Consider the following 12,200-nt stretch of genomic DNA (forward strand, 5'->3'; position numbering starts at 1 on the left):
ATTATCCATTTACCTAAATTATCAGGGACAAATACAGAAGATTACAGTCAGCTACAAAAGCCTTAGCTGGTCTTAACAGAGAAGAAGACTCAGCTTTCCCAAGTCATCAAAGACGTGATAAAGACAAAACATAGACTCTGTTTCCTAGGCAGATTACATTAAAAGTAAAGAAACTTTGGGTACAATCTCTTATGAAGGGCAGGCCAACAATCTGAGAAAATTTTGTCCTTTCAACAGAGAAAACCAAAATTTTGCACTAGTGTACTTTGGATATCAAAACTGAAGTTTAAATACATTAATTTTAACCTTGGCCAGCTTGATTACACATGAAATTCCTTTTCCAAGATTTCTTTCCTATGAACCTTCTACAACTTTCTGTGTCTATTTTAGTTTGTCTCTTTTTCTTTCTCTTTCTGAAATAATCAGCTTTATGACAAAATCACTTTCATTTCCCTCAACAAAATTCATTTCTTCCCCATACCTTCTTTTACCAAAAACACACACTCTACTTTCCCTCTCTTACTTTCCATATACAGTCATTTTCTTACATCCTTGTTGAATTTTAGTAGTTTTACTTTCAAAAATACTAAATAGAATTTTTAACCCTTAGAATCTTAATTCCTAGTGAAAACTAAGAAACCATTGTGGACTGGCACATTTATAAATATGTTTCATCATTTCATAATTTTTATAAGTCACTTTTTTTAAGTTTATTTATTTTGAGAGAGAGAGAGAGAACGAGGGAGGGACAGAAAGAGAATCCCAAGCAGGCTCCACACTGCCAGCACGGGGCCCGACAAGGAGCTCGAACTCCCAAACCCTGAGATCATGACCTGAGCTGAAATCAAGAGTCAGACACGTAACCAACTGAGCCACCGAGGCGCCCCTCATCATTCCATAGTTTCTAGAAGTATAATCCCTCTCCTAGTCATTAAAATTTTTTTTGCATAGATTTGTTTATTAAATAGACCTAAATATTATATATTTTTGTCTTTCTGTAAAAAAAAATTTAAAAGCCAAAACTAAATAAACTTAGGTTTAGCAATCAATATTTCAGTATGTTGTGCTATATATTTTGAAATGATTTAGGTGGTTAATGAACATTTGTTATCTAGTTTAATTCAACATAAACTTTGTTCTCCTTTAAATTTACTTAGATTGCTTGCTTTTAGTAATTATACTTGGATTAAAACACTAAACAGCTAATCATCATCTTAAGCTATTTCTTTTCTTGACAGATTTTGAAACAGAAATAGCATGAGCTTTTATGATTAGTAAACCCAGGTAGAAAAAGTTGTGTATCTCCATTGCCTCATTGTGATGCTGATAACCCTGAAAACATTCCTGTTTTTACTAAACCAGCAAACATAAACTTGCATTTTTTGCTTTTATTTTCTTACTAAAGTTTTTATTCAAATTCCAGTTACCATACAGTGTAATATTAGTTTCAGGTATACAGTGTAGAGATTTAACACTTGCATTAAACATTCAGTGCTCATCACAAGTCTACTCCTCAGTCTCCCATCACCTGTGTCACCCAGTTCTCCACTCCCCTCCCCTCTGGTAACCAGCAATTTGTTCTCCATTAAACTAGCATTTATTTATCAAGGATTGTCTCAGATCATGTGAACTTGAGAAAGATTTGGGTTAGTGGTTTTTGTATTTCTGGGAATTTTTTGACTACTTAATTTATGGAAGCACTTCATTGTTTTTAATCCAATTAAATGGACCTTTTTCATAAATTGACTTTGACAGTGCCATCAGAGCTAGAAAATGTCACATCACTGTCACATACATATGTAGACATATGTAACATATAGGTAGCTATAGACAGAAACCTTATGGTTTCATTTTAAAATTTATACCGTGATTCAGGCATGATTCAAGCTCTTCTCAAAAGAATAGCGGATCCGAATTGTGTTTCTGGCAGATGAACTAACTTACGTTAGGTTAGTTAGTTAACCTAACGTAAGTTAGGTAACCCAAGTTACCTGCTAAGTTAATCTGAGTTAACTGCTCAGATGACCAAAGTCTTTTACTAAGGATTTTTATTTGTGTGCTGTGAAGATCCTTATAGAGCTGTCCCCGGAATTCTGGCAAGAAAATTGGAATGAGGAAGTGGAGGAGGGTACACAGATGGGACAGAGGGAAGGAGGAAGATGGCCCCAGAGGCAGGTCCTTGGTGCAAGAGGGCTGTTGCACGCCCAGAGGCAAAGCAGGAGGAAGGGAAGGAGACGGTGCCTGAGACAGAGAGGACGGGTCTTTTTAAAGTTGTCTGTTTGCTTCAGTTAGTTTAGAAATGGCATTTTGTAAAGACGAGATTTTTAAAATCCTGACTATGTTTGAAACCCCCCAGGTACCAACTGAAATAGGCATCCCATTTGGTCGTCTTTATAAGCCTTTTCCAATTGTGCATGCAAGTAAACTAGCTGTAGGACATCCAAAGTGTCCGTTTTGACCAATGAAGTTTTAAATCCTCTTGGGTAATTTGATCCAATGGGGCAAAAATTCACAGCAAGAAAGACCATATTCCTTAACATAAATACTGCAGGAGTTACAATAGGGGGCTGAATATTAGAAGCTCCTTAGAAGAATTATTTCCCAGGGCGCCTGGGTGGCTCACTCGGTTGGGTAGCCGACTATGGCTCAGGTCGTGATCTCGCGGTCTGTGAGTTCGAGCCCCGCGTCGGGCTCTGTGCTGACAGCTCAGACCCTGAAGCCTACTTCGGATTCTGTGCCTCCCTCTCTTTCTGCCCCTTCCCTGCTTGGTCTCTGTCTCTCTCTCTCTCTCAAAAATAATAAACATTAAAAAAAAATAAAAAAAAATTATTTCCCATAGTTGAGTACTTACCAAGAACCTGAAACCCAAATATTCCATTCGGAATGAGTGAAGATGGAACCCTCCCCTCAAAAATGAGCGAGGACAGAAGCAAGCAACAGAGGACATCCAATTGAAGGCCTGAACCTTGACCAAGATGGGAGGTTCAGGACCAAGAGGATTTATCACTGTGACTTGAAGCCACCAAGGGTATGTAGGAGCGCAGTGGACTCTTGGTACCTGACTCAAATCCACGGCCACGCTGGAGACAGAGGTCAGGTACTTGAGATCCTACCAGCTATGCCCAGTAATGTTGATGAAGAAGAGGCTGTGAAGCAACCAGAGCGTTTATTTGGAGTTTCGGGGATTGCAATCCGGGAAACACAGGTCAACCAAAGTTGACAGTGCTTTGAATTATGAGTGGGGAGTGCAGGCTTATAAAGACAAAACCCACAAGGTCATGTAACTTGTTTTGAAAGAATTATGATTGGTGGGGGCAGAGTTTAAACTACCTAATACACAATTGACTATTTAGCTAACAGGTGTTACATTATCTCTGTTTCAGTTCAAAGTAGAAGGAGGAGTTCTGGTTGCAATTGGCAAGAGTCAGAAGTTCCCGTTGTTCTGAGAACTGAGAACTGCAGGGAGAGACCTGCACTGGTCCTGCTTCCTCAAGCCCTTTCCACTCCATTCTGAGTGACTCTCTTAGCAATGCTTACTTCATTTGGGATCTTTTTTTCATAGCTCTTGAATAAAACTGTGTTTTATTAATGAAAACTCCAGGTAGTAAAACTGGTGAATTTTCTCTAAATGACTTAAATCAGTGCCCCGGTTCTCTGTTTTACTGGATACCTGATGATATTAAGCTGAACCAGAAAATACCTGACCGTAAAGGCCAGACTTCAGCAGGATCACAGGTAAATAGAATTTTACAATTAGAAGAATCCCTAAAGAGCCTTTTACAGATAAGAAATCTATAGTCTAGAAGTTTAATTAACTTTACCCAAATCATTCAACTTGTTTAGAGCAAAATAGGAGTCAGAATCTGTTTTCTTGGTGTCTATTGAGAAATGGTATAGGAATTATGTAGGAAATTATCAAGGAAATTTCTGGTGTTTCAATAAGGAGCCCATATTAGCAGAAAAAGGTGAAAAACGAAGTTAGTAAGGGTTTATAACCTATAGAATGCTCAGGCAGGAATCTGAAAAAATGCATACTAAATAAAGTTTAGCTTGCTTGGCCACTAATATCTGAACTGTCACTCGCAGACTTAGTTTGCTTGGTTTATAGCAGTACTTAAAAGGATCTGCTAACGCCAAACTTGATGACAATACAAAATAACATTTGAGAATGAACTATAATAATGTTTGCTGTACACACAAATGTGTAAGTGCATTTGTATATTTCTATAAATGTTATATGAGAGGTTTTATAGAATTTCAGTGTCTTTTCACTACTGGACTGAGTAATCTTGAACTGGTGTGACTCAGAAATAGTTTCGTTTTTATTTTGATCCTCTTGGTGCTGAGATGCACTTTTCTCATGTCAGGATCCTCAGAACTAAATTTCCCTTGGTTTATGCACTTGCTCAAGGCATGGTCTTTATTACTTATATGCTTGCTCAAGACTGTATGGAAATGCTAAGGCTTTTTCATATTTTCTAGTTGGTTTCAGGGGAAGGCTTTCCTTGTTTATACCCAACAAAATATTTGCTGAGTTGAGCTGCTATACTGTATCTATTCTAAGTGCATCATTCCATTGTTTTCTTTGGCAACTGCATTATCTGTACTTCGGCTGATATCTTCTGTGTAATATCTAAAAGCTCCTCCAGAAAGATAATCATCTTACCATACTGTCTGTATTGATGCAAGACATCGTCAACTGAGAAAAGAGGCAGAACTGAAACAAAACAAAAGCACTTACTATTTCAGGTCTCAGAATTGCAATTTGGGGAGTAGAGATTTGGGTAGCAACCCAAATTATGTCCACTAGGGCACAAAAGTCAAGCGTTTTTAGAGGCAAAAAAAGAATGCTTCTTTACGTTATTTACAAAGAATTTTGTTTGGCGTTGACAGCAGAAAACTAATCTTGGCTACGCATAATTGGTGGCTAAGGCTATTGCTGAGAAAAAGTCTGTTACTGTAGCAGGTTGCGGGTACTGGTAGAATCCTTGTTATATTGGTAGTTTGGCCCAATTCAAAAGTTTATGATTATACCCAGTGAGGACTTGCATAAGGCCCACATCCTAATGGCCCCTGACTCCATTTTAAAATTCCTTGACATAAGGTGAATCCATTTTATTTCACCTTTCACATTACCCAAGGTCCTTCTTGTAAAAAGAAACTTACAAATAAATGTAAATTTTAATCTGTGATAAATTCACCTTTTATATAAGCATTTTTTAGAGCTTAGAAAATAGTATATAGGTATTTCAAAATAGAAATCTTCAGTCTTTATTCACATATATGCAAATATGTTTATTAAATTTTTTTTTTAATGTTTGAGAGAAAGAGACACAGAATGCAGGGGAGGGGTGTGGGGAGGGGATGTTAGGGGCAGAGAGAGAGGGAGACACAGAATCTGAAGCAGGCTCCAGGCTCTGAGCTGTCAACACAGAGCCGAACGTGGGGCTTGAACTCATGAACCGTGAGATCATGACCTGAAGCCAAAGTCGGATGCTCAACTGACAGAGCCACCCTATGTACGTATTTTTAAAAGGCGAGTATCACCAGGATTCTGTCACAAAATTATACACACCTTTCCAGTATATCGGTATTTTAAAAGACATTCTGTGCTGTCTATTGGATAGGATATTTTCTTTCCTTCTTACATTTTGTTCAATCAAAAGGAATTAGAAAGACTTGCTATATTGTTAAAATGTAAAGAAAGAACTCTGAATTCCACCATTTGAAGAAAATTAAAGCATACATTATATAATTCAGTTCATTTAAGTGATAAAATTTTAGTATTGGGAGAGACTTGAGAGCTCATTAATTTCACTCCATCTTGTAGAGGAGAATGCAGAGTTAAGTGGTTTGACCAAATCGACAGTACGATCGCAGCCTGCTTGCTACTCAGATCTCCTAACTTTTAGCTCAGTACAATTTTCGCTGTGATATGTTCCTGACATGCTCCGCTTTGCTCCTAGTGACTATTTTATAGCTCTACACAACTGGTTTAAGTACCCCTCCTCCAGTTTAAGAAACTTCCTTTTCTAACATTCATTGAATAATTCATATAAAAAATTCATTTTGTTCCTGTAGTTAACTGTCTAAATATCGTTCTGATAACAAAAAATGTTACTTTGTGAATATATATTAGTTGAAAAATATTTTTAAACAGTGCAATAAACAATTTCAAACACATATGAAGGTACGGTTAATCTCTGTGTCCCCATCACCCAGATTTGAAAGTCATTGAGATTTTGGCATATTTGCTTCATCTCCTTTGTTTCTTGGCTGATGTATGTTTAAAGCAAGTCCTAGGTAGAGCATTATTGCTCACTTGTACATTTTAATATATATTTCTAAATGACGATGTTAGCCTTCTCTTTCATGACCACAATGTCATTTATCACAATTAACAAATTTAACAATAATGTAAAAATGTTTCAAACATTTATGATGCTCCTGTAGACACCATATAGTGCTTCTAGAGTGTGGTGGCCTTTTTTTTTTCTTTGGCAAAGCTACAATTTGAGGGGTTTAATTCCAAAAGTAAACCAGGAAATGAAGGAGAGATTCAAGGAATTTCTGAACAGCATGCATACATATATTGTACATCTATGTAATTGTAGAATTTATCTCTCCAATTTCATTTATCTGATAAACCTTAATTTTATTCCTAAGCAAATTAGAGTCCCTACTTTTTTTTTTTTTTTGAGAAGCCCAATTTTCCGATGGAAAGTTTTAGGAGCAGAGAATGCTAATTTCAGATCTCAAAATATATCTCCCTACTCTGATAACTCATATACAGTTTTATTAGTTTTTCATGAATGTCTTTTGATAACTCTTTCCACCAGGAAGAACAACGAAAAATAGAAGAAGAAAAAGAAAAGAAAAAAGAGAATGACATGGTATTTAAAGCATGGTTGCAAAAGAAAAGAGAGCAGGTCATAGAAATGAGGAGAATTCAGCGAGCAAAGCAAATCGAAGACATGAATAGCAGAGTAAGTAAATCTTCTCTATGAAATGTAAGTTGGTGCAGATATGAAAGCTGAATTACAGCAAGAAATGAGAATATCAGAATAAGAACCTATGGAAAAAGTAGGAAAAGTGGGCCAAGAGCAACCCTTGCAAAAGATGCAACATACAGATGACTTTACAATTAAATTCTAAGAAGCCTGTGAAAATCAAATGAGTCCTATTTTATTCAGACTTTTATAGCACAGGAAATGGAAAACTACCAATATGTTTTTTCAGGATATTATAACTTTGCTATTCAAATAGGACAAAGATAGCATACACATGCATACACACACGCACGCACACACACACACACACACACACACACACACACACAAACTCTACAGAATGGGTCTACTTAAGAACAGACATAATGGCGTGCCTGGGTGGCTCAGTCGGTTAAGCACTGGATTCTTGATTTCAGCTCGGGTATGATCTCACGGCTCATGGGATGGAGCCCCGTGTTCTCTCTCTGCCTCTCTCTTTGCCCTTCCCATGCTTGTGCTGTCTCTCAAAATAAATAAATAAATAAACAAACATATAAAAAACAATAGGGACGCCTGGGTGGCTCAATCGGTTGAGCGTCCGACTTTGGCTCAGGTCATGATCCTACCGTTTGTGAGTTCGAGCCCTGTGTCGGGCCCTGTGCTGACAGCTCAGAGCCTGGAACTTGCTTCAGATTCTGTGTCTCCCTTTCTCTCTCTGCCCCATCCCCACTCATGCTCTGTCTCTCTCTATCTTAAAAATAAATAAAACATTAAAAATTAAAAAAAAAATAATAGACATATAGACAGATGGAGAAAAGACGAATACCATTTGATTTCACACATAATGTAGAATCTGAAAAACAAAACAAATGAGCGAACAAAAGGAGTCAGACCTACAAATACAGAGAACAAAATGGTGGTTGCCAGCGCCGGGAGGTGAGGGTAAGGGGATGGGCAAAATGGGTGAAGGGGAATGGGAAGTACAGGCTTCCTGTTACGGAATGAATAAGTCATGGCAAGAAAAGGGTCGGCGTGAGGAATCCAGTACAGGATATTGTAATAGTGTTGTGTGGTAACGGATGGCAGCTACACTTGTGGTGAGCCCAGAGAGGGTGAGTCACTATGTTATCCACCCGAAAGTAATGTGACATTATCGTGTGTCAACTATACTCAAAAAAAATTTTTTTTAAAAGAATAGATACATCTAAATCTTACGTGAAAGCTAACAAATTAAAGACACCAAATTATGGAGTTTTTAAAAATTGGAAACATTACAGGAAACCAAAGACAAAGCAAAAAACTGTCCCTACCCCTACCAATTTTTCTAAAAAGCGTAGAAATAAAAAATTGAAAATTCAGTCCTGTGCCCTCCCCTGACTCATCTCCTAGTGCTACGCACTTTTAGAGTGTGTGCAAGTCTTCCAAGTCTCATTTATATTTACAGTCTCACAAATCAAAATTTTATGATACACTTTGCTTTTTTTTTCCATTTAACTCTTCAGAGACTATTTCTAGGTCGTTACATTTAGATATTTCTTTTCAAGTAGCTGCATAGTGTTCTGCTCAGAGATAATTTATTAAATCCTCAATTGTGGGTATTCAGCTTGGCTCCGATATTGTTCTATTCACTACCAGTGCTGTAGTGAACATGTTCGTTCTGTAGGAGAGTCTCTGAAGAGTGGAATCTATGACTCACTGGGTGTCCAGAGTGAAATTTCTAGTTAAATGTGCAAAAATTAACCTCCCGAAAGGTTGTATCAATTGATAGTCCCTCCGACAGTGTGTGAGAGCGAATGTTTACCACATCCTGACTAACACTTTATGTGGTTTATCTTCTTAATTTTTCTTCATGAGTACATATGACCATGTGTATATTCTGTGAATTTTCTGTTTATGGTCTTGACTGAATTATTATAACTGAATGAAGGGGGCAAGAGCAGATGTGGGGAGAGCAACTGAAAAGCAGATGTAGGTGAGGGAGAAAGGATAGTGACTCGGGCTAGAATTGTAACAGGAGAGGGGGAGAGAGGGAGGGAGAGAGATACGAGTCATTTAAGATGTTCTAAAATACTGACTGGAGGAATTTTGTAATGAATTAGATACGTGTGTGAGGGAGAATGAGGTTTAAAGAGAATATACCAATTTTCTCTTCTGAGGAGCTCGGTGGACGATGGTGCCACTCACTGGAGCAGTAGAGAGTAACACACTGGTGGAGGAAACGGCTATTTCAGTGTTTCACTTGTTGGGTTTGAGGTACCTACGAAACATCCGGGTGAAGCTGCTGAAACGTGACCGGAGAGATGTATCTTATGGTTAGCGTGGGGAATGAGAAGATTAGTGATTTCAAAGACTAATGGCCGCCCTCCATCCCCAGTTTGTGGGGATGTGGCTGTGGCTGTAGGACTGGGTGTCGAGGGCCCCGGAGAAAGGCCTAGAAGATGAGAAAATGAGAACTCTGTGAGGCTGGATGTTGAATGACCAGGGGTCGTGACATTAAGGGAGCCAAATGGTGTAAATGTCAGAGGAGTGTGGCTTTACTTAGAGGAGCAGAGGCATAGAGTTCTGAAGAGTATGAAGGGGTGTGTCCTAACTTCTGCACCTGACCTGTGAAGTACTTGAAGTTTGGCGGGAAATGCGGAGTCTATTTGGGAGAGGAAAACTGCGTCTTGGGGGAGAGTCCGGATTTGGGTAACACAGGAGGTTTAAGTCCAGGGCCCGCTCGGTATCTTGTGAGAATGGACGTGTTTAGGAGTTTTTAGATCTTCGAATGGGAATCACGAGGGAGAAACTAGGGAAGTTTTTGAGGGAAGCGGGGAATTCAGGCTGGGGAGGGGAGAGGCACAGCACGTTGCTGTAACGTTGAAAAGTGTTGCAGACAAGAGGAGCGTGCGTTTCAGTGACCAAGAACAACACAGCCGTGAGTGCACTGCCTGCAGTTTCCCAGGGGATGGGGGACCCTCAGGCTTCGTGGCACTCAGCCCAACATAATATTTTTATAGGGTATTTATAGAAATAAATGTACGCTTCAGTGTTCTATTGTGTCCTACTTGGGGATAATAGAAACTTCGAACTGGGGGTGCCTGGGTGGCTCAGTCAGTTAAGCGTCCAAATTCAAAGTGACAAAATTCACAAAAGTTCTTGAGAATACGATTCATTTGTGATGCGGTTTCTCATTCAAGTTAATCTTTGAGACAGACTTCAAATCAAGAAAAACAAATTCCGAAGGGAAATACATAACCATGATGCCTTTTAACATGAACATTCTTTGAAATAAATTACGTTCAGCCATGGTTCATGTTTTTAAAGAATACAATTCAGAGCTTCTTTTTAAAGAAAAATATTTATTTATTTATTTATTTATTTATTTATTTATTTGGAGAGAGAAAGAGAGGGAGGGAGAGCAAGCATGAGTGGGGGAGGGGCAGAGAGAGGGAGAGAGAATCCCCAGAGTAGATTGTGTCCGTTATGCTTAGAAACCTCCAGTGGCTTCTCGTCTCAAAATAAAACCTGCCTGGTGTTCCTGCCGTCGCCTACCATAGCCTTCTTTCGCTTCGTCTCCTACTACCTCTTTCCAGCCACTTTGCCGTAGCTTCACTTTCACTTCTTTGCTGTTTATTGAGCATACCAAACACAGTCTCTCCTCAGATCGTTCGCTCTTACTGTTACCACTGCTTGAAATACCCTTCCTCCAGACAGCCGATAACTTATCGGAGAGGAACCCTCTCTTCCTGTCTACATACCATCTTTCTCCTCACCTCCCCCATACTTCTCTCTCTCCTCACCATACTTCTCTTTTGAATCTGACCTATCAATCGATCGATCCTCTGTTTTCATCTTCCTCATCTAGAGTAACACTGCCCAGTACAACTTTCTGTGATGATGGAAATGCTGTTTGTGGCGTCCAGTAAAGTAGCCACTGGCCACAACATGGCTATTAAGCGCTTGAAATGTAGCTAATGTGAGTGAAGTACTGAATTTTAAATTTTATGTAAGTAGCTGCGTGTGACGAGGACCACCGTGTCGTGCAGTCACAGAATACGGAAGAGGGGCAACCTTGGTTTTTTCACCGATGCAGCCCCGTACCGGTGTGCCTGTATATACTGTATGTGGTAGACAGCTGTAAGTGCTGAATGAATAAATGAACAGAGATACCAGTAAATGCTGGTCACCTCTGAATCCTCGACTCTCTTGATCTCGAATTCCAGCATGAACCCTTTTTAGTCATCTCCAGCCCTTCCCAGGCTTCTAGGTGTTCAGCGATGATCCTTAGGTCCATGGGTCCTCTTCACAAACTTCAGCATTGCAAATCAAAGATCCTAGGTTACATAAATTATGTAAATTAAAATGGAACACACTTGGCAATGGGAGTGATAGATAAAGGAAAATGCAAGATGAAAGAAGTGTATGCTCTGTATCATAGAGCTCATGTTTGGGGAAAGTATTAAATGAACACATAAAGGAAAGGTCCTTTGCGTTTTAGCCAGGCATCCATAGGATGAGACGTGCTTTCCCCTCACGCCACATCTGTCCCTTTGCTTTCTTTATTCTCTCACAGAGGAGCTCTTTCAACTGTGAAAATTCCCTGAAGATAGGATCCATCGTGAAGTTTGAGGAACTGTATATACAATAAGCTACTCCCACTGGCTTTTACTTATGACAAAATCATCACGGCTGTTATCCTGATGAGAAAATTCTTATGGTTGCAAATCCTTATGGCCGCCCTCCATAAGAGTAGTTACAGTTTGGAGATGAGCTTGGTAGTTAGATGCTCTTAAAAGTTAAAAACAAAGACAGAATTTAAAAGAAAGGATGAATAACAGAAGTGTCAGATCATTAGTTTTCCAACTGCATTCCAGGGAGCGCCTTCAGGAATTGCTACAAAGACCTCAACTCCACTCATATTGCCTATCCCAATCTTTCTTCAACCCTGTTTTATTTTTTGTGCCAGTGTGAAAAATTACTTTACTTGTCAAAGGGCTCTCATCATTGAAAAGTTTGCAAATCACTGCATTTAAACCTTCTTCATTTATTGCTTACCTCAATAAGACTTTTGAAAGGCGCTGGATGGCAATGAATACAGTGTTGGGTTTTCCGACGGGGGGCAATCAGTGGTGCGAGTCAAAGGCGATATATTTTGTTTGGATGCTAGGAGTGCAGGTAGCGAGGTTGGCATTATTAAGAAAAATTGATGAGTGGAACACATATTCTTGT

The 12,200-nt window shown here is 39.0% G+C and overlaps 1 protein-coding gene across 6 annotated transcripts in view; it reads left to right on the forward strand.

The window, feature by feature from the left end:
- CCDC181 (coiled-coil domain containing 181) overlaps nucleotides 1-12,200 on the forward strand; it is a 28,209-nt gene that overhangs the window by 13,400 nt on the left and 2,609 nt on the right. For all 6 annotated transcript variants that reach the window (XM_019424130.2, XM_019424081.2, XM_019424073.2 and 3 more), the window contains one exon: nucleotides 6,840-6,986. In XM_019424130.2, the coding sequence (XP_019279675.1) occupies nucleotides 6,840-6,986 (147 nt within the window). The remainder of the gene's footprint in view (nucleotides 1-6,839; nucleotides 6,987-12,200) is intronic.

This window comes from Panthera pardus, unplaced genomic scaffold (assembly GCF_024362965.1).
Source record: "Panthera pardus isolate Hobbes unplaced genomic scaffold, ASM2436296v1 HiC_scaffold_21, whole genome shotgun sequence".
Classification (NCBI taxonomy): Eukaryota; Metazoa; Chordata; class Mammalia; order Carnivora; family Felidae; genus Panthera; species Panthera pardus.